The sequence below is a fragment of the Balaenoptera physalus genome (genome assembly GCF_965194825.1).
Source record: "Balaenoptera physalus genome assembly, chromosome: 20".
Taxonomy (NCBI): Eukaryota; Metazoa; Chordata; class Mammalia; order Artiodactyla; family Balaenopteridae; genus Balaenoptera; species Balaenoptera physalus.
In genome coordinates this window covers 65,079,902-65,107,180 of record NC_138901.1, presented here as the reverse complement: position 1 = coordinate 65,107,180, position 27,279 = coordinate 65,079,902, and the positions used below count along the sequence as shown (strand labels likewise).

Below are 27,279 nucleotides of genomic sequence, written 5' to 3'. Positions count from 1 at the left end.
ATCAATGAAAGTAAATCTATAAATTAATTTCAAATAGTGATAAGGGCTAAAAACAAGTAAAGCAGGGCAACATGATAGAGAAGCACTGGGCTGGCTCCATTAGATGGGTGGCCAAGGAGGCCTACCTGGAGGAGGTTTCTTCTGAGCTCAAACTTGGGTGACAGAAAAAGAGCTATGTGAAACTGGGTGTAGGAGCCGACTTTAAATAGTCCACGGCACACAGCAGGTGCTCAAAGAGAAGGTGAGGGGGACTCCTAATTAACCATGAACTGAACAGGGATATTTTTCTCCCTTCCCTCCCAAAACTCCACTAAAATAAAAGTAAAATAAGAAAACTTTAAGGCACAAACTCACAAGGACAAAGAGAACAGGAAAGTCAATGACAGGGACAGAATCTATAAAACTTTTGAAGCTGTTAAATGAATAGAAAAATGGTAACCAACTTAGTAGAGTAGAGGAAAGTGAAATGAAAGTCTACAGGGAAGGAAGCCAATCTGCGGCCAGACCACCTACAGACAGCACCTAGAAACAGCAGCCTGGGAGACACCAGGTCCCTCTGGAGGTGGAAGGGCAGGCAGGGATGAAAAGAAAATAAGCTAAGAGTTTGTGAAAGGAGGAGTTATGCCTTCCAACTTCCCAGAACGAAGGTCATGAGTTCCCAGATTGAAAGGACCCCCCTCAATGCCCAGCTGTATGTAAGAAGAAAACAAGGCAATTATCAACTCCTGGAAAAACAAATAACACAAAGTAGAAAATGTAGTCATTGGGACTTCCTTGGTGGCTCAGTGGTTAAGAATCTGCCTGCCAATGCAGGGGACGCAGGTTTGAGCCCTGGTCCGGGAAGATCCCACATGCCGCGGAGCAACTAAGCCCGTGCGCCACAACTACTGAGCCTGCGCTCTAGAGCCCATGAGCCACAACTACTGAGCCCCCGTGCCACAACTAATGAAGCCCGCGTGCCTAGAGCCCATGCTCTGCAAGAACAGAAGCCACCGCAATGAGAAGCCCACGCACCGCAACGAAGAGTAGCCTCCGCTTGACACAACTAGAGAAAGCCCGCGCGCAGCAAGGAAGACCCAACACAGCAAAAATTAATTAATTAATTAATTAATTTTTTAAAGACAATGTAGTCATAAAGTACTGCACAGCTCAGCTGGGAACAATATTTACATAATCATAATATGTAAACCAAAGCATCAAATGCTGATATATCCAAAAATTGTGACGAAAAGAGAGTGAGCGCTGGGGCAGGGGAAGTGCAGGGATCTGTGTGTAAGGGACTAAGTCCTTGTCTGCAGTAGGAAGCATCCGATACTGTCTAACACTGAAAAGAGAGAAAAGAAATAGCAATGCAAGCACGTGATTGAGAAATAAGGGGGAACTACAAGGGTTGGAAGCAGTCACACCAGAATGTCAGCTGAGGGAGGGTCCGTTTGGGTCTCTGCTGAGTCCCCAGTGCCTAGAGCCCAGTACACAGTAGGTGCTCAGTTCCTGTTTGTCAATGGGTGCAAGCAGGTGGCTGCTGGTTTTCTGTTCCTGTTCCCATAGGCCTTGCAGTGCTGTCTGACTTCTAACACTATGTGCCTGCATCGATCTAATAAGAATTAGAAGTCACTTGAAGGAACACTTAAAGGCCAGCGTGTCTAGAGTACAGCCCAAGCAGGAGGGGAGGACCGCAGAGTGAGGGCCTGAGGCTACGAGGTCAGCAGGCCCGGGGCGTGGAAAGCCAAAAATGGAATATTTTTAGAAGATCTGGGCTGTCCGGCCTGCCAGCCACCCGCTCAAGAACAAAGACGTAAGTCTCCCCAGAGCCCTGCGGGCCAGACGCCCTCCCACAGCCTCGGCCGTGGTGGCCCTGCGACCCCGCCCGGCACCGCCCTTCTGCCCTCAGCCTGGTTTCCAGCGGAGCCCGAGTGCGGAGCCGGTCGCGTGGGCACGGGGCCCGCGAGGGGCCCGCCGGAGAGGAATCCGGGCCGATCGGCCATCGGACCCCGAGTCGAGCCCCAGATCCGTCCTGCGTAGTACCCCACGGGGCACTGTGACCAGCGCTTTGCAGCAGAAAATGCTATAAATGTCGACTTTTTTCCACCAGTGTCTCCCTCCGGCTGCCCAGGCCTAGGGCAAGGGCACGGCCTGGCGCCCTGAGACCGCGGAGCCCCACCGCGAGGAACGTCCTGCTCCCAGACCCTCTCCAGCGGCCGACACGTCGTCCTCTGAAAAGCCAGCGGAGACAGTACAAGTTCAAGTGCTTGACCTTGGAGGGTCACAAACACTCTCGGGTAGAAAGAAGAATTTCCCCCCCTCCCCCCTCGGGCTGCTGGGGGCGGGGTGCCTTGATGCCCAGAGGAAGGAATTCATTTCCTCCCCAGGCCCAGGACTCAGACTGATTCTGACACCTGCTGGGCGGCCCCCAGGATGCCCCAGCTCCTCGGACAAGTGGCTTCCACTGCCCTGGGTCTGGGGGTTATTGTGCTTGGGGCTTAGAGAGCCGAGAGGTGGCAGGAAGGATGCCGGGTCTGGCACACTCGGAGGTGTCCCTCCACAGGGCTGTTCTGTGAATGACCAGGGCACCAGCTGCATGATGACCTTTTTGTTGGTGGCCGGGCAGGGGCAGGGGAGGAGGGCCCCACGCCGGCCGGGACCACATGCTCCCAGCCTGGCTTCCTCTGCTGCTGGTGGGAACACCCGCTTCTGCCAGCTGGTTTGTGCCTTGTTGGAACCACCGGGAAAGTTTGCCCAAAGTTGCAGCCTGGTCCCAGTTGCAAGGGGGGAAGGTAGGAAATACTCCACCAGGCCAGCCATAATGATATCTGGGCCCAAGTTCACAAGGAATGTGTTTATCTTCATTATGCTTTTCTAGACAAACATTTCTGCAAGAATTATTTGTTGTGTTTTTTAATAAATGTATTTATTTATTTATTTTTAATTTTGGGTGCGTTGGATCTTTGTTGCTGCGCGTGGGCTTTCTCTAGCTGCGGCGAGCCGGGGCTACTCTTCGTTGCGGTGCACCGGCTTCTCATTGCGGTGGCTTCTCTTGGTGCGGAGCACGGGCTCTAAGCACGCGGGCTTCAGTAGTTGTAGCACATGGGCTTCAATAGTTGTGGCTCACAGGCTCAGTAGTTGTGGCTTGCGGGCTTAGTTGCTCCACGGCATGTGGGATCTTCCCGGACCAGGGCTCGAACCCATGTCCTCTGCACTGGCAGGCGGATTCTTAACCACTGTGCCAGCAGGGAAGTCCCAAGAATTATTTGTTATTTTTAATATAAATTAAATATATAATATTTTAATATGTTAAAAAAGTCAGTTAATGTAATTATATTATTTTGATATTTTAATGTAAACAAGCAAAATGGCATCATTATTTTTGACTCTGTTCTTTACAACTAAATCCTGCCTCTTACATGCAGCTTTCCTGGATTACCCAAATTGATCCTCATGAGACTTGACACCACCTAATGACCCAAGACTCTACTCCAGTGCTGTCAGGGACTGGGTGTATGTAGTGGTTTGGGGGAAGCAGATGGTCATGGCCAATGTCCCCTGATTCTAATCCAGCCCCGTAGTTTCACAGGGAAGGGGTAAACAGTGGCTCTAGGGTTTGACCCTGGGCCGAGTTCCAAGACAGCACCACCTCCGCAGCCCCCAGCCCCTCAGAGGTCCCAGCATAAATGTGTTGAGAAAGGAATAACATCAGAGATGGGGAAAGTCACAAAATCCCCCTCTGCTTATCTCCTGCTGCATTCCAACCTCCCTAAACTCACTGGTGTTAAACAACTATTTTACGATGCTGTCTCTGTCCCACGATGTCTGGGGCCTCCTCTGGATTCATCCGGAGGCCCTTCATTTCCATTCATTTCCAAGTCTGGCACTTGGGCTGGGAGGACTCCAGGGCTGGAGCCCCTCCACGCAGCCTCCGTCTCTGGCCAGGGCTTCCTCACACGGGGTGGACGGAGGGTGGAAGCTGCATAATCCTTTCTGCTGGTGTTGCTGCTGCCTGACTCTATGGGCCAAAGCAACCCGCCCAGTTTTAAGGGGCGGAGACATCGACCCTGCCCCACCATGAGTGGAATGACAGAGAACTTGCAGCCATTTTTCAAAACCTCCACACCCCTTCTGCAGTTCGTCATGGGCAGTGACCATTCACAGAGCTACCTACCGCACTTCCCAGTGTGACAGCGTGACTCATAGGGCAGGGCCCCAGGGGGACTTCCTCCTCCAGTGAGGAGGCTGGAGCAAGTCCATGTGGGACAGGAGTGGGGCTGGAAGGTGCGGACGGGATCTGAGAAAGACCCGGAAGCCTTAGTGGCTGGTAGGAAGAGGGTAGAGGCCAAGGGAGGAGGCCAGGGTTACGGGGAGGCTCGAAGCCTCCTCCAGGGCCTGGAGGAGGGTGTCAGTCATCAAATAAAATGGGGTGGGGCAGTAGGTGTGGGAAGAGAAGATAGTGAGTCTGGTGGGAACACGTTGGACTGAAGATTTGACGGCCACCTCATCCTTGCAGGCTGAGCGCCAGCACCACCTTCCCCAGGAAGCCCTCCCCGCGGCTGCAGGTGGAATTACTGCTCCCTCCTCTGGGCTCCCGAAAGCCCTGTTCTGCCCTCATCACACTGGCTCGGAGTCCTCAGTCCCAGGACGGTGCATCTTTGGGGCCCCAGCCGCATCCAGGGCAGGAGAAAGGCACCTACAGGCTGAGGGACCTCGCAGCACCAGGAAGAGCAATATCCCTCAAAGGGCTGCCAGAAGCCTCGCTAGGGTGGAATTCCGGCTCTTCCCTCACTAGTGTGTGACCCCAGGCGAGTGAAGGGATCTCTGAACTGCTCTGAGCCTCAGTTTCCTCCTCTGTAAAGTGGGTATATTAATGGTCTTCACTCTTAAGAGTCAGGGTGAGGATTAGAACGTGCCCAGCACACAATCAGCGCTTCAGCGAGGCTGGGCTCAGAAACCAGCCCCCTCGTGAGGTCAGGCAGGAACAGGCCTAGGATCTGGGCCAACTCAGTGGCCACCTAGGGTCTTGAGCTGGATGCCAGGCCCCTCCCTCAGGGGTGCCCGGTGTAACCCAAAGGCCACAAGGGAAGGGCTGGTGGGAGGCGCTCCCCCAAGAACTCGTGGGCGGGCAGCAGATTTAGAAAAGGGGGGTTCGTCACCTGACCCCCAAGTTACTCAAAACGGCACTGAGGTGGGGACACTTCAGGGGGTGGAATCAGAGGTGGCCTCCCGAGGAGGGAGAGATTTCAGTTCGAAATTCAAGCAGTGATAAGACATAGAGTGAAAAGTGTCCCCGGCTCTGTCCGCCGACGCCCGGGTGCCCCCCGGGGATGTAGCCCGTGTGCACCTTTGCGGGGCAAGGCAGCCTCTGTTCTCCGCACACTGTCCCTTTGTGACTCAACGTCCCAAGGCCCCGAGTGTCCTTTCAGCTCAGCGTGGGGAGAGCACCTGTCCCCGTCACAGCGGCCGACAGAGTGTCCACAGGGTGACTCCCCCCGCCGGGCACTCAGTAGCGCCCTGCTGACAGGCATTCGGGTGCCTTCCGGTCTTCTGCGCTGACAATGAATGTCTTCGTGCAAACACCATTTCCCACCCGCATGAGCGTATCCGAGGAAGACAGCCCCGAGGGGGCGGCTGGAAAGGGCACACGCTCCTCATGTAGCCAGATGTGGCTACCTTGCCCTCCGCACTCTGGGGCCAGCAGAGGTCTGAGCCAGCCATGTCCACGGGGAAGCGTCTACTGAATAGGGAGTGCTCGGGTCGGGAGGGCAGTCGGGAAGCAGCCCGGCACAGACAAGGGTACAGAGACGGGGAGGGGGGTCACAATGAGCTTGAAGGGAGAAGGGAAGTGGGGAGTCATGGGTGAAGTGGGGGTGGCGTGACTGACTTCCCACGGGTACCGTGACGGTCAATGAGGTGCACGCCACCCTCACCCAGTTGGGGCAGGCCCCACAGAAGGGACAAGAGGCCATGGGTTCAGCCTGGCCCAGCAGTCAAGCACTCAGGCTGAGGGGACAGGGTACCTGGGCTCAAATCCTACTCTGCCACTGATTTATTGAGTCACTTGGTCTCTCTCAGCCTCAGTTTCCTCATCTGTAAAATGGGACCATAACAGCTACTCCCTGGAGGGAGATCACTCACGCAGAGACAGGTGCTCAGTAGTCCCTGTCTGCTTCTGCTGGCCCTCCGCTCAGCCTGGGGGGACATCTGCCAAGTGACACTGCTGCCAATGACATGCTCAGGGCACGAGAACCAGGGTCTCCGCAGCACCCCTTCTGGGCTGTGGACTCTGGGCAACCACACTGGCTCCTCGAGCCTCCCCTGTCTCGTCTGGCACATGGGACTCGGACCCTGGGTGCTGTGATGAGGCTCGAATGAGGGGCGTGTCTGTGCATGCCGGCACGAGGAGTGTGGGCTGGAGATGGGAGGGATGTGGCTCTGTCCTGCGGGCAGAGTGGGGCAGGTGGGGCGAGGCCATCTCTGCAGCCTCCTCTGGGCCCAGCCAAGCGGCCAGGGCCAGCTGGATGGTTTTGATAAGTGAACATGTAAACAACAAACAACACAGATGTCCTGGGCTCCAGCGGAGGCTGGGCCCCCTCAGGGAGTTCCAGCAAAGGGGACCTGGGGGGATGGGGTTCGGGCAGCCTTGTTGCAGGTGCCACGAGGAGTTTGGGCGGAGAGGTGTGAGGTCTTATTCTATCCACGGGACAAAATACAGTGATAAATAACAGTAGTAAAAAGAATAATAATGATAAGAGTACCCACTTACTTAGTGCTTATGGTGTTATTTAATCCTCAAAACAACCCTGAGAGAAAATATTTGCAAAACACATCTCTGATAAAGGGCTTGTAGCCAGAATATACAAAGAATTCTTACAAGTCAATCATAAGAAAACAAACAACCCAATAAAAAATGTGCAAAAGGCCTGAACAGATGCCTGACCAAGGAAGCTATCCAGACAGCAAACAAGATGATGAAAAGATGCTTTCACCACCAGTCACCAGGGATGCAAACTGAGACCACGGAAAGAGTCCATTGCACCCCTGTTAGGACGGCTAAGATTTTGTTTTATACAAAGATTTTTAAAAATTGAAGTCTAGTTGATTTACAATGTTGTGTTAATTACTGCTGTACAGCAAAGTGATACACTTACACATTTATATATATTTTTTCATACTCTTTGCCATTATGGTTTTTCATAGGATATTGAATATAGTTCTCTGTGCTATACAGTAGGACCTTGTTGTTTATCCATCCTATATATAAAAGCTTACATCTGCTACAAACATGTTGGCAATCTCCTATAAAATCAAATCTATACCTACCTACGACCCAGCCGTTCTACTCCTAAGAGAAATGAAAACCTACACAGAAACACACAAAAAACTTGTATGTAAGTATTAATAGCAGCTTTATTCATTATAACTAAATCCTGGAAAGACCCCAAATGCCCATAGAACTTGCGAATGGACAGACGAATGTGGTCAATCCGTCAATGGGCGACTCCTCAGAAACAAAGAAACGAACTCCAGATATGGGAACAACACGGTGCGTCCCAAGGGCGTTGAGTCCAAGACGCCAGACCTAAAAGGTGACACTCGGCAGGATTCCCTTTGAATGCCATAGTGGAAAAGGCAAAACTAGACACAAGACAGAGCCGTGGCTGCCAGGGCAGGGTGGGGGGGGCGGTGGGTTAACCGCAAAGGAGCTCAAGGGAACTTGTGATAAAGGAAATGATGCTTGTGGTGGTCGTTGCGTAACTGTATACATTTGCCAAAAACTGTCAAACACACTTAAATGGTAAATTTTGTTGTATGCAAATTATACCTTATTAAAGCTGGAGGGGGGTGGAGGGAAGCCTGTCTTCCCTTCCTGTTGGGCCGTCCCTGCTCTGTTATAGATGAGGAAACCGGGACTCAGAAGGTGCCGGGATGGCTCCGAGGCTTGTGGCGAACGCTGACCTGAGGGGGTGTGGATAGGCTGGCAGAGAGGCCGCTGGGAAAGCCTCAGGTGGAGCCAGGGCTGCAGGAGCCAAGGCTGTGGAGGGAAGGGCTCAGGCCCAGCGCAGCCTGCGGGAAGGCTGCTGGAGATGCTGAGATTTCAAGGATGCAGGGCAGAGGGACATGTGACAGCACCAGTGTGCACAGGGCAGCGGGCAGGAGCCTTCTCACCCGAAGCTGTGGCTCAGAGAGGTCAGGTGAGTCCCCCAGGTCACACAGCAAAGCCGGTGACAGAGCCGGACCTGCTGACTCCAAAGCTAGTGTCCTTGCTCTGGGGACAGAGGGAAAACGGGAGGCCTGAGGCCTTTGATGAACAGCCCAGTCCGTTCACTTCTCTCTGGGCCACAGCTCCCACCTCCATGAAGTGGGGGGAGAGAGACGAAGGTCTGGAAAGCGCTGCCTGGGCCCCGTCCCCACGTGGCCGACACCTGCTCTCACGCTGGGTGGGGAAACCAATCAGGAAGGTAGGTCAGCGGCCAGAGGGGACACTCCCTCCTCCCTGGGCCTCAGTTTCCCCGGCTCGTGGGAGCAAACTGGCTAAATGACAGGTGGAAAACTGGGGGCCGCAGTTAGCAACTGCACACATTCTGCTTTACCTCCATGCCTGCCTTTTCCCCCCTTTCCCCTCCAATTTGTATTATGCAAAGTTTAAAGCACACAGGAAGTAGCAGCCTGGGCCAGCCATGTTCCCGCGGAGCCGCTGGGCTCTCTCACTGGCATAACCTTTCTCTGAGCCCTTCAGCGTGTGTCCCTGGAGGACAAATACATTCTCCTCATAACCACAACACGATTATCCCACCTAAGAAAAAAGCCATCGTGCCACAGACACCTAATATACAGGCCACATCCAAGTACCCCATTAACCCCGCATGTTTTTTATGGCTGATTTTTTTTTCAAACCAGGATCTGACAAGATTCACATATTCTACTTGGTTTTATCTCTTTTTTCCCACAATTTTTTTTTTTTGGCCGTGCTGAGTGGCATGTGGGATCTTAGTTCCCCGACCAGGGATCGAACCCGTGCTTCCACTGCAGTGGAAGCATGGAGTCCTAACCACTGGACCGCCAAGGAAGTCCCCACATTTTTAATTTAAAAAAATTTACATCTCCAGAAAAATGGCCTGAATCCTGCAATGAGCATGCAGACGGACTTTATTTGCCAGATCCTCTGTCTCTCGCCGCTAACCATTTAAGAGTAAGCAGCAGCCGCGTGTAATTGTGCAGTTAATCAGTTGCCATCAGTTAAGCATTAGGAGGCCTCACTTCATTTTTTTCTTTCCAGCTCCTACTGAAACATCAGAAGACCCGGCCAGGTTTCCCACGTGAGCTGTCAGCCCCAGTCGGGGAGGCAGGGCAGGAAGCCCCACTTTGCCACACTCCGCACTGCCCCCTTTTGCCTAGCACCCGCCTGCCTTCCCAGTCCCTGCACCATAGCAGGCCTGGGCCCGCCCCCATTGCACTGTCGACCCCGATCTACCCCAAGGGCCTCAGGACCTCGGGCCGTCTCGGGAGGCTCCTTGGTCAGGCCTGCCCGGCGGCCCGTCCCGTCCTCCGCCTGGAATGTCAGCCCTGGACTCAGCCTCCCCGGGTTTGAGCCCTGGCTCCACCGCCTCCCCCCAGAGAGCTGCAGCAGCACACTGCTCTCGCTCGATGGATCCTGGCTCCACACGGGGGGGAGAGAGAAAATGAGGCCTTGCCCGGGAAGCACCCAGCGCACACTCAGTGCAGTGAGAGCTTGGCGCCTGACCCAACGGCCCAGTGACAGGGGCCGCTCAGAGGATCATTGTCTCCTTAAGATGGAAGAGCCGCAGTTGCGACAGAGGCTGTATTTAGAAATGACTCAAGTGCCCGACAATAAAGGGCCGTGGGGCGGGGGGGCTGCCAGGGCCTTGTCATCTGCTACTGACGTCATGGTGTCCACTCAGAGGATGACCACACACTGGGCGGAGGGCGGGTCCTTGGCACGTGCTGGCGCCGACCGGGCTGCAGGGCCTATGGTTCAGTGACAGGCTTCACTGTGGGTTTATATGCTAACTTTGGGGTTCAAATGGGAAGAAAGAATATACATTTGTATTTACTTGGGTTTATGTGTGGAAAACTGGAAAAATTCATAACAAGTGAGAATGCTTCCCTCTGTGAGGTGGGGGAGGATGGGGAAGATGGGAGAGGGAGGTTGAGTGTCCCCTGGGGCTTGTGTACATTTTGTTTTAGTTTTGGAAACGTGTGAATATATTGCATAATCAAAAATTAAATATAAGAATATTCTTAAAGAATGATTCTGTGGTTTCCTACATATTAACAAAGGAACTTGCTCACAGTATACTGTTAAATGGGAAAAAAGACTACAAAACAGTGACTATGAGTCCACTTGTGCTGGAGGAAACACTCTGCCTGTGTGTAAAGAGCTCACATGAACAGTTCTGGTGCCTTATTTGCCGATTTCCCAGACTCTAGAACCGGGGCACTTGCTCCACACGAGGAAGGAAGGAATGACGTCACAGGAGGAGAAGTCACCCAGAAGGACACGCCACGCCGGCCGTGGACCTCGGAGGGGCTCGGTCTCCTGGATATTTTCCTGATTATTCAGAAGATTGTAAGTCAGGCCCCTCGTGCATCCACTCAGGCAGGAAGGACAGGAGAGGCTCCGTCCCAGGGTGGAGGCGGGGAGGGGGGCGCCGGGCCGGACGGTGAGCTCCCCGGGGAGGATGTGGGGCTGGTGAGCAGCACGGGGTCGGGGGTCATAAAAGTGCTTTACAACTGGGTTGTGATGGCAGCTGCACGGGGTACACATTTGTCAAAACTATAAAAAGGGGTTAAAAAAAAAAGGGGGTAATTTTTGCTATATGTAAACACTACCTAAAATGTTTTTTAATAAAAGAAAAAACACAGAAACAAACACCACAGCCACGGTGGGTACGCTGGGCTTCATTTTATAATTCTCTCTACTTACATATGTGTTTGAAATTTTCCAATATTAAAAAACAAACAAACAGGAGCCGGTCCGCGCGCGTGGTGCGCTTCCCTGAGCTGTGGGACGTGCACCCGGGACTCGGCTCAGACACTTGCAAAACGAACAAACAAACAAACAAACAAAAAACCTAAGACACCTGGTCTGCTCAGAACCCTCTCACGGCCCCTCCTGGCTCAGAATAAAAGCTGAAGACGCCACATGGCCTCAGTTCTTTAAATCCACCCCAGGGTCTTTGCACTGGCTGTTCTCTCTGCCTGGACCAGGCTCCCTCACCTCCTTCAAGTCTTTCATTAAAAAAGCCCAGTCTGTAGAGGTCTGTCCTCAGATACCCCCTCTGAAACCTCTCCAAAGGCACCTCCTCCCCTCCCCCCCACTGAGTCTCCCTGGGCCCTTGTCCCAGTGAGACGGATCACGGATTTATTTCCTTCTTGGTGCCTCTCCCTCCCCTAGAATGTCAGCTCCTGAAGGGCAAGGAGTTTGGTCTGTTTGTTCACTGGGTGCCCCTAGAATAGTGACTGGCACGTAGTAGGTGCTCAATAAATATTTGCTAAATGAATTAATGGCTGACTGAATAAATGATACCCTATACACAATACATGGGACCCGGTCTCTGTGTGGCCCCACCAAGCCTTGGCCATTGGGGCTTTCATGACCCAGGGCCCATCTCCCCAGGACTGCTGGGACCCAGCTTTGCTTTCTAACTTTGGGGGGGTTGGTCACAGGTTCATTCAGGAGCCCCTCCCCAAGGCTCCTCCATGACCAGCATGCTTTGGGGTTGAAAGATAGAAGCAAGTCCTTTCAACTCTGTAAAGACTGATTGCTTGCTTTATTCTTTGACTGATCCACTGCCTGTTCCACAAAGGATTTCCGCAAGGTTTAAAGACCCCAACAAGATAATAGACATTTAAAACTAGGACAGAAAGAAGGGAATCAAAAACAGGGAGGATCCTGGGCGCTTATGGTGGACCTGGTGTGCCCTCGGCCCTGCCAGGAATCTCCCCTGGGCCCAGGAGGGCTGAGGAACTTCGATGAGGGCCTTCCAAGGCAGGTGATGCTTGCACAGCAGCGCATGCCAAGGCCCAGCATGGGAAACAGCAGAGCCAGTTGATGGAATTTCCAGAAACTTGTTCTGGCTTCCCCACACCGCTCAAGTTCTTTGGCGACAAAGAAATCACCTGAGACACACACAAGGTTACGTCTTGCTCAGGACTGCAGCCAGCCCTGACTCAGCTCAAGTCAAGACCCCCTCTCACCCCAGGATCCTTTTTTATCTCCTTGTATGTGATGACTCACTCCTCAGCCTTGTTTCGTTTCCAAACTCTGTGACACAATACACACTTATTTTTTTTTTAATCTGCTAGGATAGGATATTCTCAATAAATGTATCTGACAAAGGACTAATAACCAGACAATAAAAAGAACTCCAAAAAAAAAAAAAACTTAAACAGGCGCTTCACAAAAGTAGATATCCAAACGGTCAAGGAGTGGATGAAAAAGGTTCAACGTCATGGGTCATCAGGTGAAAGCAAACTTAAGCCAGTGAGCGACGACATCACACTCATCAGATGGCTAGAACTAAAGGGACTGACAGCACCAAACATAACTCTCAAAATTGTTGGCAGGAGTGTAAAAATGGTACAACTACTTGGGAAAAAGGCCTGGCAAGTCCTCATAAAACTCAAGGTACACTGACTGTAAGATGCAGCCACCTGCAAGGAACACCATGTTCAAGAATGTCCACAGTACGTTTATTCATAACAGTCAAAATCCAAAAACAACCCAAATGCCCATCAACAGCAGGCGGATAAATTGTGGAATATGTATACAATGGAATACTATTCAGTGATGAAAAAGATACAACCACAAGGATTAACCTCACACATAAAATGTTGAAAAAAAGAAACTGGACCCTGAAAGTGCATACTATATGATGCTGTTTACATGAAGTTCTAGGAAAAGCAAATTAGTCAAGGGTTGGGGCACTGGCTGGAAAGGGGAAACACAAGGGTCGGGTATCTGGTATTGGGCAGTGGTCACGTGGGAGTGACGTCATGCTTACACCTTCGTTAACGAACTAGTAAAACTTGCAGTCACCTGACTCGGTGGGCTGCTTCTGATATGAGCAAAGCTGGGGGTGGGGAGGGGTTGTCCAGTCCCCCTTCAAAAAAGTAGTCTGGTCCTCACACCCCCAGTCCTGTGTGTCCTCAAGCAAGTCCCTGGCCCTCTTGGGACTCAGTCCCCCCGCCCGCCCCCCCTCGAGTGGCTCCAGGGATCTCCAAGGCGCTTCCCGCGCTGCTGCCTCTGGGGTAGAGGGGGCATTTCACCGGATCCAAAGCAAGCAAGGTGACCTCGCAGGTCTCCCCAGGCCCCTGTCCTCCCGGTGACAAGGGGTTAAGCGCACCTACTTCCCAGGCTTCGCTAGGGCTTTGCTGAGCGCAGGCACACAGCAAGCGCTTAATAAGTGGTGGCTGCGAGGAACTTCCCTGCTGGCGCAGTGGTTAAAAATCTGCCTGCCAATGCAGGGAACACGGGTTCATAGCCCTGGTCCGGGAAGATCCCACATGCCGTGGAGCAACTAAGCCCATGCACTACAACTACTGAGCCTGTGCTCTAGAGCCCGTGAGCCACAACTACTGAGCCTGTGAGCCACAACTACTGAAGCCCGCGTGCCTAGAGCCCATGCTCCGCAGCAAGAGAAGCCACCGCAATGAGAAACCCGCGCACCCCAAAAGTAGCCCCCGCTCTCCACAACTAGAGAAAGCCCGCGGGCAGCAACGAAGACACAACGCAGCCAAAACTAAATAAATTTTTTAAAAAAACAAGTGGTGGCTGCGAGGGGACGGTGAGAATTGCCCTACAGGTCGTCACGTGTCTTTGAGAAGGGGTCCGTGGGGGCCCCAGAGTCTCTGCCGGCTGAGGCCAGAGGCCCAAGGGCCCTGGCGCGAAGCTGTGAGCGGCGCGGCGCCTTTAAGAGCCAAACGGAATGCACCAAAACAGAGCGGCCGCGCGCTCACTGGCCGCGCGCTGCACGTGACCGCACAGCTGATTTCCTGCCCCCCCTTTTTGTTGTTGCCGCCGCCGAGTGTCAGTTTCTGCGCCGCCGCCTGCGGTCGGCCCACGGTGCGGGTCCGCGCGCCTCTCGCGGAGCCCGCCGTGCGCCCGCAGCCCGGGTCCCAGCGCCCATGGCGCACTCGCCGGCCGCCGTGCCGCCGGGCGCGCCGGAGCAGGGCTGCCCCATCCGCGTGGAGCACGACCGTAGGCGCCGCCAGTTCACCGTCCGGCTTAACGGTAACGCGGGGCCCGGCCCGCCCCCGCCTTTTGTCTGCGCGCCGCGGGGCTGGGGGCGCACTCGCGGGCCGGGTGGAGGCGGGCTGCCGGGAGAGTCGAGCCCGCGCCGGGCGCCCGGGGTGGAGAGGGCCCCGGGGAGGCGGAGGCAGGCGCCGGGCAGCTCCGATCCCGCCTCGGCCCCGGGGAACCCGCACCTGCTCGGCCTGGCTGTTTTCCGGGCTGCTGCCGAGGTCCTGGGGAGCGTGGTGAGCCACCACCTCCCCTTTCTCCGGTGTTCAATGGCTTCTGGCTGCCCCTGGGAACCTTAGCTTTAATGCACCAAGGGGATTGGAAGAATCCTCTGGGCCGACCCGGGGCTGACAGAGGGGCTTCTGCCTGGGAGGGGCGGGGGGTGTGGAGGGATGGTGTCGCCATCAGACCCCAGAGGCTCTGGGACTTTGGCTAAGTTGCCTCATCTCTGTGCGCGCCAGTTTCTCCGTCTCTACAATGGGATTAACACCAGCGCATAACTCCTGGCTAGTGGTAAGGACCAGATGCCCCAGTAAGAGTAAGGTTCAGAACAGCGCCTGCGGCAGGTAGTAAATGTTGGTGAGCATTGACTGGGCATTATTATTATTATTATTAATTATTATTTTGGCCAAGAGGCGCAGCATGTGGGATCTTAGTTCCCCCACCAGGGATTGAACGCGTGCTCCCTGAAGTGGAGGCACTGGAAGTGCGGAGTCTTAACCACTGGACCGCCAGGAAAGTCCCTGGGCATTACTTTTTAAACCAGAAGCAAAGTGAAGTCCTCATTTCCTGTAAAGAAAGGTTCCACCACTTACTAGCCCACACTCCCTCCGCCTAAGAGGTCTGGGGATGGAAAGTGGAATTATGAAATGGAGGAGTGAACTTTCATCCCTGTGTCCCACCCCTTCTGCCTTAATAACTTTTTCTTCCCTCCCAGCTGGGCCCCCTGTGGCAGTGTCCAAGCTGGAAGGGCCCTTATGGGCCACTGTACCCATTTGTGAGGACGGAAGAGGAAGGCTTCCTGAGGTGGGGGGGATGTGCAGAGCCCGGATGGGGTCCTACCTGGGCCCACTCCTCCCACCTGCACTTGGACGCCCGGGAGGGGCTGGGGCCTGGAGCGCGGACCGTCCTCACACTCCCCCTTTGGACTGTGCTGTGCATTGAGCTGGGCCCAGCACATCGCTGTCACAACACCCTTGTGACCTGGGCATCACCACCGCAGCTCAGGGGAGTAAGCCGAGGCCGGCGCAGGGGAGGAGCTCAGGCCAGAACTCAAACACGTGTCTTTCCACCTGGAGGCATGTCCTTCCTCCGGTGCTGCCCGCAGTGGCCCGGCTGTCTGGCCGGCCGTGACTCTCCGGGCCCCGCTGCTCTCGTTGGACGAGGCCCCATGGCTTTTGAAATCCTCTTTTTGAGGCTCCAGAGAGGCCTTAGATTCCCTTGGGGGGGCTCAGGAGACCCTAGACACTCAGAAGAAGAAGAAAAAGGGAATGTTTGGGGTTTTCCTTCTTTCTTTCCCTAGTGAGTACAGCCAAAGGACACCCCTCTAGACTCGGCTGTGGTCAGAGCTGGACGTGACCCGCCGTCTTTCTAAACTTGCCCCTCTGTTGCCTGCTGCTCGGATGGCTAACTGTAAAGTGGACCGGGGTCCCCAGCCAAGCCCGGGAGTAGCTCCTCGCTCGCCCGCGAGGCGGGGGCTGTGCGGCCGGGCCAGACCTGGTCTGGGTGTATATGGGGGGCAGGGAGTCATCTGTGCCCAAGCCCCCACCCCACCCCGCCCCAGCTAGGGAGGGGAACGGCCTGCCGTGGTGTCTCCTGACCTGCAGGCAGGCCCCAGAGGCCAGCTCACTGCGCCCGGACACTGAGAGATGTGGACACTGAGGCCGAGAGGCAGAGCGGCCCTGGGGCTCCAGGTGCAGGTGTGTACCGGCCATCCCCTGGCAGAGCTGGGCTGATGCGCCTCCAGCGGGCTCCAGGTCTGGGGAGGGAAGAGGTTTGAGCGGCTGTGTGCATTCAGTCCTCAGGAGGCCCCACGCACGCGGAGTCGCTTTATCCTCAGCCTTGTTGGTGGGGGGTGGCGGCGTTGTCCGAACTGCTCTGCCCATTTTACAGAGGAGGAAGCTGAGGCAGGGAAAGTGACTGACGTGCCCAGGGGCTCACACCTTGGAGGTAGAAGAACTAGGATTCATTCCACAAGTGCTTATTGAACACCTACTGTGTGTTGCGAAACGTTGTTGTAGGTGCTGGGGGCTCCTGGGACCGACCGTCTGGGGGTCAGTGGACGATAAAGTGTAGAGCGTCCTAGAGAGCAAGACTGGTGAGAAATAAGGTCGGGTGTCAGGAGAGGGCTCTTCTTTGTTTGTTTGTTTGTTTATTTTGGCTGCGCTGAGCGTCATGTGGGATCTTAGTTCCCCCACCAGGGATCGAATCCGTGGCCCCTGCATTGGAAGCGCAGAGTCTTAACCACTGGACCGCCAGGGAAGTCCCAAGGGCTGTTGTTTAGAGTCAGGTGTCTGGGAGGGCCGCCCTGGGAAGGAGGCAAGGAAGGGAGCTACGGTGGGAAGGGCACTCCACGTGGAAGGGGCGGCAAGTGCAAAGGCCCTAGGATGCCTGGTGTGTATTGGGAGCAGCAGGGACGGGGGACGGAGAGGCTGCATAGCAGAGGACGTCAAGAGGTCTTGGGGGCAGGTGGTGCGGGGCCGTGGAAGGCATTGTGAGGACTTGGCCTTGACTCCGGGTGAGGTGGGTGCCTGGGAGGGTCCTGAGCAGAGGGCGGGTGGGATGTCCTGGGCTCCCTCTGGCTGCTCTGGGGCAAGACAGGAGCAAGGATGGCTACTGCTCTGGAGCAGGCGGTGTGAGAGGAGGGGAGAAATCCCAGCTCCTGGATGGTTGTTGAAAGAAGCGTGGTTGGGTCTTGCTGATGTGGGCTGTGAGAGAACGCAGGTGCCCAGGCTTGTCTGGTCCCCAGATCCAGGGTCTGAAAAGCTAGCTTGTATCACCAGTGGAGTGAAAGCGCAAAGCCAGAACTGAGCTCCCACCCCTGGGCGGCCCCACCCTTGGCCTTTTCTTTCCCCTCCCAGCCAGTGCCGAGTGTCCCACTTGCTCCAAGAAGGGTCATTTGGGGGTCCTGGAACCCAGCGCCTTCCACATCCTCCCCAGCCCCCACTTTGCAGATGGGAAGACTGAGGCCCTGGGCAGCAGAGGCCTCCTACATTCGGATCCCAGTTCCCGGGCAGGAGGCCCCTGCACGAGACACGTTGTGCCCCCAGGGCACCCTCATGCCCTTCGCGTCCTGGGATGCATGCTAGAGCGGGTCCCTGGGCAGGGTGCCTGGGGGGGGATGGGACCAGCTGGGCCTGTGGGTGGGCTTCTTGGGCGGCCCCCAGGGTCTGCCCTCTCACGCTTCCCAGCTCTGAGCCACCAGCACGTGGCCCCTGCCCACACCAGGCTCTGCAGGTGGAGATACCCAGAGAAGCCAGGCGATGCCGCCCGCCCTGGGCTCCCTCGCCCACTTGTCCTTGGCCAGCTACCTCCCAGAGGGCACAGAGGGCCTGGGTTCTGGCTTTGCCTCTGCCTCAGCCTCATCGTCTGTATAACAGGCGTTTTGATCTGCTGGGCCTGCTCTCGGAACTGGTGCAGGCAGGGCGGAGACGGAGGGAAGGGCTCCTCATTTGCCAAGTTGCTTTAACTTTTCTCAAAACCAGTCACAGCCCATGATCTCGACGCGACTCTCAGGCCCAGGAGGGAAGTAGCGGTTGTCCCAGACCTGGTGAGGTCTGAGGTCTCCTGGCAGAGCTGGGACTGGAAGCCGGGGCCCTGGCTGGCTCCGTGGCCCGCAGGTGGCAAGTACTGGCCCAGCCCGGAGAGAGCCTGGGGTCCAGCCAGGCTGCCATGAGCGGAGACTGTGGGATCCACGGACCCAGATGCCGGGGATGGGGTGGCCATGGTGCCCAGGGGGGCAGGTCGGGGGGTCTCCGGCGGGAGGCGCCAGGCAGAGGGAGCCCCCGACTGAGGCTGGGTGGATGTGAGGGGCCACGAGGGGCCCCTGAGCAGAGGATGGACAGGATGTGACTCGGCTTCCACGGGGGGCGCAGGGGCCGGCGGAGGTATGAAGTGGCCAGATTCCAGGCATGTTTTGAAAGCTGTGCCCACGGGCCTGCCGGAGGTCAGAGCAGAGGCTGAGAGACGTATGAGAAGGGGCTTGGGGGGTGGCCGTCTCCAGGCAGCGTGGGGCAGTTGGGGCTGGGTGGCCTCTGCGGTCACCCTGAGGCCCAGGTGTTGCAGGGCTGTCCGCTGGCGTCCGGCTCCTCCGCAGCCCGGGGAGGTGTGAGGCGGGGAGAGGGGTCAGCGTCGCGCCCTTTCCCTCACACGCAGCCCACGTCCGCCCCGCGGCCCGATGCCCTTCTGCTCCTCTCGGCCGCGAGACCCGGGGTCCCCAGACAGCTCCACACGTGCCGAGCTGCGCGATAGCCTCTCAGAGCCTCGGTTTCCCTGTTTGTCGACGGGGCTGTGAGAACCCTGCCCATTTTGTAAGGTTCTCGTGAGGATTGGTGTAAGCACGGGCTGAGTGCGCCCCACCGGTGTGCGCTGCCGCTGTCCTGTCCTGGTGTCCCCAAGGGCGTGGGGTCGGGCTCCGGGGAGGTACCGGGCGTGCAGGAGCCATGAGCCGGCCTCCAACTCCTGCTGTGCGTCTGGCCCAGAGAACAGCAGGAGTTTGTGGGGAAGGTATTTCTTGGGCATCTGCCCCGGGCTGGGCACTGGGGATGTGGTGGTGACCGAGCCCCTGGGACCACCAGGAGCTGGCGGGGTGGGAGGGGCAGAGAACCCCCCAGGCCATCGTGGGATCTGGTCCATCTGTGGCCCCAGTGGTCACGCAGGAATGCTGACGGAGGCGATGGGTGAGCGAGTAAACAGGGACCGGGAGCAGGCCGACAAGGGCTCCAGACCCCCACCCCCTGTCCGCAGGGCTGGCCACAGTGCAGAAGCGGAGGTCTGCTCAGTGCCTGTGAAGCCCCCAAGGTGGCCTGCTCCCCTGCGTAAACATTCGCCTCGGGGCCTTTGCGCTGGCTGTGCCCTCTGCCCACCCCTCCCCTGCTCTTCCCTCAGATGTCTCCTGCTCCCCAGTTACCCCTCAGCTCAGAGGTTTCCTCCTGGGAGGTCTTCCCTGACTACCCTGGCTAAATGCCCGTCTCCCCTGGCCCAGATTATTTTTTCCTTCATACACTTGAAACTTCCTGAAATAGTAACCCATGGAGTTGTCCTCAGCTCCTGAAACAGTGTCTGGGGCTCAGTGAACTTTTGTCAAGGGGAACTGGTGGCCAGATGGGTGGATGGGATGCCTGGGCAGGTAGATGGGCAGGCAAATGGGGGCCAGATGGGTGGATGGGTGTGTGGTTGGATGGACAGACAGGTGGATGAGGAACTGAAGACTTTGGTTGGAGGAACTCCAGTTAAATGTTTTTCCAGCAGGAAACCAGGGTGGACCAGAGTTCCAGGCCTGAGAGGGCATGAAGTCCAGCTTGCTCTGCCTCCCGTGCCTGGCGTGGCTGTCCTGTGTGCCCTCCTTCTGCCCTTCCCCATGGTCCAGTGGGCGGTCCTGCTCTCTTGTCTCTTCTGGCTCTGGTTTAGTTGGTGCCTTGCTGAGCTCTGCTCTTCATCCAGCGCTGGGCCTGGGGCTCCCAGACCCTCGGGCAGGTGCTCCGCTGGGGATGCAGAGAGCTGGGCTTTGGGGGGCGCCGGGGGCCCTGGGATGCTGGCTGGAGGGTAGCAGGAAAGGCCCACGCGGGGCTCGGTGTGTTCGGGCGCTGTTCTAAGCATTTTACGGAAATTGCCTCATTTAACCCTCCACACACTCTAATGAGGAACGTTCTGTTACATCCATACTTTATGGACGCGGAACTGAGGCACAGAGAGGCTGTTCCAGACCCAGCTCCCCAGCCGGGCTCCAAACGCCTGCGCCTCCAAGGCCCAGGCCTCCGTGCCGGCTCGGGCCTCACCCGCCCACCACCCTCCCCACAGGGTGTCACGACCGGGCTGTCCTGCTCTACGAGTACGTGGGCAAGCGGATTGTGGACCTGCAGCACACGGAGGTCCCCGACGCCTACCGCGGGCGCGGCATCGCCAAGCACCTGGCCAAGGTAGGGGCGTGGGGGCTGCCCCCCACTCAGAGGAGACCACGCCCCGGGGGCCGGGCCCCGCCCTCCCGGGGCTGCGGCTGCCTCGCCCCCTTCCCCTCCTCTCGGGCCGGGCCTCGGGCCCCCCCCCACCACAACACGCACACACTGCCTGGTGCCGGGAGCTCACTGCCGGGACCCCGTGTCTGGTGCTCCATGAACCCTTGCTGAACAGGTGGACAGACAGACATTGGAGTGGCTTGGCTCTTGCCCCTGCATCCCCAGCCGCTAGGAGAGCAGCTTGGGCTACAAGGGGCTTTGACCTGGAGCAGAGCTCGGCCTTGCGTTCCCCTGACGGCTGCTGGGGCCCAGCCCCTCCCCCTGCTGCCCCGCTGCTCCCTCCGCCCCCTCCCCCCTGGCCCGGGCTGGGGACAGGTGTCTTTCAGCAGCAGCTCGAGCTGGTCTGTGGGCCCACCCCGTTACAAGCGAGGAACCCAGAGTTGCTACCTGGGTAACAGGAGAAGGGATCTGCCAGGGGTGAGGGCGCTTATCTGCAAAATGGGAGAAGAGCCTGGAATCCTGTCACTAGAGGCTCTCGGGTTGAAACCCGGGGTCAGGTGTGGGCCACTGGGGGGGGACCGGACGTTCAGACGGCCGACCAGGAGCCCAGGCGCCTAGTCAGCCCTCGGCCTTTGTCATCAGACCCTCCAGCTACACCCAGACTGTGCTGTACTGTTTCAGCAAGCGTTCGTTGTGCACCAGCGTGTGCAGGGCACTGGGGCAGGGAGGTCACCAGACCCACCAGGACGACAACTGCACGCTGACACCCCCGCCCCCGGCTGCTGCTCTTGGGATCCCTGTGAAAACTGAGCGACCTCTGCCAGGGGCGGAGGGAGCCCCGGGCGCCCTGACCCAGCCCATAGGGGAGGCTCCTGAAGGAGCGTCCAGTGAAGAATTAGCGGAGGAGTTTGGTGGGCACCCCGGCTCGCTGTGGAGACGGGCGGGCGGGGTTCTCCCGGGGCGGATCCGATCCTGGCCCCTCTCTTCCCTGCCTTGTTCCTCCGGCAATTCACCAGAGCTTCCTGCCCCGGCTTCCCGACTGTAACGGCGGTGGTGGCAGCACCCCTGGCTCCATCGCAGACCCGAGGGGAAGCCCGGGGCCTGAGGGGCTGGGCCTCTGAGCCGAGGTGCCGCTGGGGGCCCTGACCGCTCTTCTCTCTGCCCGGCTGCCAGGCCGCTCTGGACTTCGTAGTGGAGGAGGACCTGAGGGCCCATGTCACGTGCTGGTACATCCAGAAGTTCGTCAAGGAAAACCCCCTGCCGCAGTACCTGGAGCGCCTGCAGCCATAGCCCTGGCCCCGCGGGGCCCGAGCCCGCCCACCGGACCCTCCCTCCGGGCCTCGCCCCGGCCTCTGCGTGCTCTCAGGAACCCTGGTCCCCACGGGGACAGACTCAGAGTTATTTTTGTAAGGACGCTCATCTGTGGCCATGGTCCAGCTGCCGTGGCGAACGGGGCCCGGCTGTTCCTGCTCTGCAGACACCGTGAGGGCCCGCAGTCAGGACTGGAACGCGGACAGGGGCGTCCCTCTGGCCTTTCTGGGTCCCACCTGCTGCTCCCCGCTCTGTGATGGGCAGGGGGGCTGATCTGGGGCCCTGCCAACATGCCCAGGCCGGGTCCTCTGCGCAGATGAGGAGCCACGAGGAACCTTGTATGCCAACTGCTGGGGGCGTAGGGCCAAGCGCGCATGCGCGCACACGTCTCCTTACTCCTTGCAACAACCCCCACAGCTCTCCAAGAGGCAGGCCCCCCGTGGCTGCCCTCCCCTTTCCAGCCCGAGTATCTTGGGGATCCCCACCCCTCGCGGTGGCTGAGCTTTCTCAGAGAGGGCCCTTCAGAGCTGGGGTGGGAGGGAGAAAAGCGTCCTCCACGAACCATCCGCACCACCCAAGAGGAAGAAGCAGTTCTGCAGAGGGATTTCCTGTGCAGCCGCCAGACATCGGAGCGTCTTTGCCTTCCTGCGAGCTCGTGGCCCGTCAGGAGTCCTGGGGCCCCGCCCGGACCGGCCTTCCTGGGAACAGCCTGGGGAGCAAGCACCCCAGCACCCTTTGTCCTGTGGGGCCAGCCTTTCTGGGGGCTTCCTCTTGGGGGCTGGTTAGGGCTCGGTGTACCAGCCTCCTCTGCCGTGCTCCCCACAAGGGCTGAATCCACGCCTGCTCTTCTGTGGGGCTGGAGGGGAGCCCAGGAGTCCGGTCCCTCTGGGGCTGAGACGTGAGTGACGTGGCCCCTCCAGGCCTCTGGCTAGGGTGGGCTGGTTGCCCCCGTGACGCCTCCCTTGCCTGACCTCGGCAGGCATTAGCCTGTGTCCTCTTTCCACTCGTCTGCTCCAGTGTTGCACCAAGCCCCCCTCCTCCACTGCAGTGGTCTGGGGCCCCCAAACACCCGTGCACAAATGCCTTCTCACCTAGTGGCGAGAACATCTCCATCTGCGTGCCTGAAGGCCTGGCAGCCCCAGAGTCACCGTCCTCGGCATCCCCCACTCTTCCCAGGTCCCAGCCCCCAGGTCCCAGCCCCTCTCTGGCCTCCAGGAATTCCTGAGAGGGCCAAGGGCACCCACCGCACTCCCAGCTCTGTTTGCAAAGGGCTTTTGGGGGAGTCAGGGAGGCCCCTGAGCCTCTACTGTGCTGGCAGGAGGTGGGCTCGGCTGCTGGGTCCCCTCCGAGCCCGGGGGTGTCCCCTTCCCGGTGCAGCATAAGGAAAGAGTGGGTTGTAGGCCTGAGAGTGGACTGACGGGCAGCCCAGGCTCTGAGCCATTTCCCTCTCCAGCACCACCCCCTCCCCGTCCACACATCCCTCCCCAAGTTCAAGCACAGCCTCCGTCATGAGAACTTCTCTCCAGTAGCTCAGCGAGCTGGTGCTGATCCCTCTGCAGCCTTTGGGGCAAGGTGGCCCCGTTCCAGGAGGCGCTGTCCATGGGAGGGTGGCGCAGGGGACCCCAGGGCAAGCAGCTTGTGGAGGAGCGGAGGGCTGGGTGGCACCAGGGCCCGCCAACCCCCGGCCCAGCCTGCACCTGTGTTCTAACAGCAGGTGACTCTGGTGCCCAGCCGGCACACAGACAAAACACTTAGTACTTGAACCAGGGGATGTGCGGGGTCTCCAGGGCCCCTGCAGCGCTGGACCCAGGGACAGCTTGTTCCCAGTTTCTGCAGGTGCGACCCGGGCCTCCTTGCCTCGGGCTGCCTTAAAGTGCCGCTGCTCCCGCTAGAGCCCTCGGCGGCAGCAACGGCCAACTCTCCCAGGTCGGGCCGGGTCCGCTGCAGACCCCTGCCCCGGAGCCCCAGCCCCCTCTGCCAACATGCCCAACCCCATCCCGCTACGGCTGGCCGCCCCCCCCCCACCCCGGTGCTACCCTGACTGACTGGCATCCCAGCCTCGGCCCCCAACCCCACCCATCCCGGGACACCTGGGGAACTCTTGCTCAGGAGGCAGGTCACGTGGGCCAGTTTGTGTGCCACTGGCAGGGCAGGGGGACACTCAGAGACCCACCCAGGCCCCCCAGGCAGATCGCCCCCGAGGCCCCGTGCCCTCCTGCCACAGCTGACTTTGTGGGTCTCTCTTTCTCGCCCAGTCGAGACAGGTGGTCACTCACGTGCCTTTCCCACTCAGGACCTGCTGCAGGTGGCGTCTGGGCCAGGGCTGGTCTCCAGACGGATTGCATGACGTACATTTCAATAAAAGGTGTGACCCAGTGCAGCTCCAGGACTGCTTCTGGAAGGGCAGGGGCACTCCCCCATCCCCCACCCCTGCCTCTGCCCCACCCCCATGACAGTTGGGCTCCACCCAGGTGTGTGTGGGGGGGAGCCCTCAGGTGTGAGGGAGGAGTAAGAGGGCAGACCTGGCAGGTGCTCTGCGTTCCCGCATCCTAACTGGCGGCAGGGGAGGCAAGGCTCTGAGAGGCGCAGGTGGCGTCAGGATCTGGGGGCTTTGCCGGCCCGGCCCGTGCCTCCTCCCAGGTACGGGCCCCTCTGAGGCCACAGTCATGCCCCGGGCACTGGCTCCCCTCGCTGGGAGCAGCTGGACGGGGTGACCAGGAAGAGGCCGTCAGGTCACATCAGCTGCTGCTCTTAGCCCTGTCCCTCTCTCCCCAGGAAGCCTTCCCTTGGAGCTCCTGGCCCAGGGGGCACAGGCCAGGGGCAAGCGTGACTCAGAACACAGACGATGGAGAGCCTCCGGCATGGTGTCCGGAGCCTGAGGACTCCTGGATGGGGCGTGTTCCTCTAGGTCCACCTGGCGGGGGGGGCGGGGGTCACATCTCTGCCCCGACGGAGAGGAAGGGGCTCTGCGGTCACCAGGTCGCCAGCCCTCCACCGTGGCCAGCTCAGCTCCCACAGCAGCTCCGTGAGACACCAGGTACTGGGAACCAGAGGCTGGGGGCGGGGGGAGGGGTCACAAGGCTGCAGGAAGGCGAGGGGACCAGGACCCACGCCCAGTTCCTGCCCCTCCACGTCCACATCCCGTGGCGGAGACTTCACAGGGCAATTCCCGGGGACACCCCCAGCAACTGCCCTGCAGCAGCCTGGGGTCTAGAAGTAAAACCCAAGTTACCGTCTACCCTGAACCAGAATGAAACGGCGGGGCAGGGACAGGACAGACCCAGTAAAGGTCCTACCGGGAGGAGGGAGGGCAGGAGCCGGCAGCCGGGGCAGGAGTCGTGGGTGCTGAGTGACCCCTGCCCACCCAGCCCTCCTCATCCTGCTTCCCCGTGGCCACCTCTCAGGAGTCGTCGGCACACTTTCTGTGGCTCTTTCCTGACCACGTGGGTGTGACTAGGCTTTCCTCTGAGCAGCAACTCGGGGGCCCATGTCCCCTCCAGCCTGCAGAGTCCCCATCCCCAAAGCCGACCACATCCAGCTGTGGAACGGGCAGGACAGGGCCCAGGGCCCCCTCATGTCCCCAGCACTGCTGCAGGGCAGGCTGGGGGTGAGTTCCAGCCATACAAACAAGGAGCCTGCGTTCTGAGGCCTGGATGGGGAGAGAGGAAAACGCACCCCCACTGGGATCTGGATTGGGGGAGGGCTCTTTGCTCACAGCATGGGGCAGGGTCCCCTCAAGGCAGCCTGGCTGGCAAGGTGGTCCTGGGAGGTTCAAAGCCTGGAGTTAGATGGCAGGACAGAGCTGCAGGCACAGCATGCAGCCTTTGGGTAAAAGAAAGCAGTTTCTTTTTTTTTTAATTGAGGTATAGTTGATGTACAATATTAAATAAGTTTCAGGTGTTCAAGATAGTGATTCAGCCAGCCTGCCCAGCACCTCCACAAACAATGCCCTGTATTAAATCCCTTCTGTTTGAAATACCTCGGGTGGATTTCTTTTCCTAATTAGACACTGACTAATATAGATAAAACTACCCCCATTTTACAGTTGAGAAAAGTGACATTCAAAGAGAGGAAACGACTAACCAAAGGCAAACCCAGTACCTCTCCTCTGTCACCCTGGTCCCATTACTGGGTCACAATGCTGTCCCCAGCTCTTCCTTGCACTCTTCATCCAGGCCCCATGCAGATGCCACCTCTTGAAAAGACCTCTAGCCAGGTGTCTTCTCCGAGTCATCTATTACATCATCCTGCTTAGTTTCTTGTCAGTATTTATCACTCACTGAAAATACTTAGTTACTTAGTTGTTTATTCCACTGGACTGGAAACTCCATGAGACCAGGACGTGTTTGTCTTACTAAATGCTGTGCCTCTGGTGCCTGAGAGTACCTGGTACTGACTGTGCACACAATTATTTGCTATAAAAATGAATGAAAAGAGTAGTAAGGGAAGTGGCAGAGATTTCCGAGCACCAGCTAGGACCCACCTTTCCTGCTGGCTGCTTCTCTACCAGCAATCAGGGCTCTCTGGGGGCCCACAGGAATTTCAACTCCCACCATTCAGGTTGTGCCCTCAGTGGGAGCTCAGTTACTACACGCTGAGGGAATCAACCTGCCCATGAATCTTCCAGAAGGTGTCTGTGCACTAGCAGTGATGAACAGGTGACATTCTGGGTGTCTCCACTCAAGTCAGCAGACTTCACCCTAAAAAGACCTCTTTTAGGGTGGCAGATGGCCTGTTGGAAGTTAAGTGCAAGAGCAGGGAGATGGGGAGATGGTCCCAGGCCCACAGTTGCTTGAGCACTTTCCTCTGTGCACTAGATCCTGGCCTGACCCTTCCTGAGAGACACCATAGCCTAGCGAAATCTCGGCAACCAGACAGCTTGGGCTCAAATCCTGGCGCATGACTTTAGCGAGTCACTCAGGTAGGTCCTCCTCATTTGCAAAATGAGAATGTGGATAAAAACAGTATCACTTTCACAGGGCTGTTGTGAAGATTTAAGAGTTAATCACTTAAAATAATTAGAACAGGGCTTGGCCTGACTTAAATGTCAGTTGATTGTTACCTTGTGTGCTGTTCTGAGTTCCTACAGGTGTCACCTTGTGTAATATACTGGTCCTCTGAGGAGAGGTGCTAGTATCATGCCCAGGTTACACACTGGGAGGCTGAGACACAGAGGTTATACAAGCAGCCCCAGATCCAGATCCATGCTTCAAACCCAGCTGTTGTAGAATCCCTAGAAACCCTCTGAATCAGCAAACTGGTCCAGAGAAAACAGAATAATCACAAGGCGAGATGGTCATCGTTCGGAGGTCTCTAGCAGTGCCACACACTGTTACCTGGAGGCGGGATCGTGACCCAACAGGAAGAGCAGGTACTGCTGAAGGATGGTTGGCAGGGAGAGAAAGGCATTTTAGGCACAGCATGGACCGTCTGGGGACCTCCGAACCCTCCGAATCTGCTAACCTGGCTCTGGTTAGGGAAGGGAGGCAGTTGAAGCTGGAGAGGGGAGCAGCCTCCACATTATGAAGGGGCTTCTGGGTTGCG

General features: G+C 57.6%; 1 protein-coding gene across 2 annotated transcripts; it reads left to right on the top strand.

Annotated features, from left to right (window-relative positions):
* The first annotated feature begins 13,803 nt into the window (after window positions 1-13,803).
* On the top strand, window positions 13,804-25,711 carry NATD1 (N-acetyltransferase domain containing 1). Of its 2 annotated transcripts, none has more exons than XM_082442918.1 (3): window positions 13,804-14,242; window positions 20,270-20,388; window positions 21,441-21,591. In XM_082442918.1, the coding sequence occupies exons 1-3, from the start codon at window positions 14,137-14,139 to the stop codon at window positions 21,543-21,545; spliced, it is 330 nt and encodes a 109-aa protein (XP_082299044.1). In that variant the 5' UTR covers window positions 13,804-14,136; the 3' UTR covers window positions 21,546-21,591. The 2 variants fall into 2 exon arrangements, with proteins under 2 accessions (XP_082299044.1, XP_082299043.1); XM_082442917.1 differs by lacking the exon at window positions 21,441-21,591 and adding an exon at window positions 21,598-25,711 and having other exon boundaries at window positions 14,007-14,242.
* Window positions 25,712-27,279: the final 1,568 nt, after the last annotated feature.

Excerpts from the sequence above, each read along its gene's own strand:
- NATD1 (XM_082442917.1), top strand. The coding sequence starts at position 14,137 with ATGGCGCACTCGCCGGCCGCCGTGCCGCCGGGCGCGCCGGAGCAGGGC. Across the intron at positions 14,243-20,269 it reads GTTCACCGTCCGGCTTAACG|GGTGTCACGACCGGGCTGTC; the intron begins GTAACGCGGGGC and ends CCCTCCCCACAG. Across the intron at positions 20,389-21,597 it reads TCGCCAAGCACCTGGCCAAG|GCCGCTCTGGACTTCGTAGT; the intron begins GTAGGGGCGTGG and ends CCCGGCTGCCAG.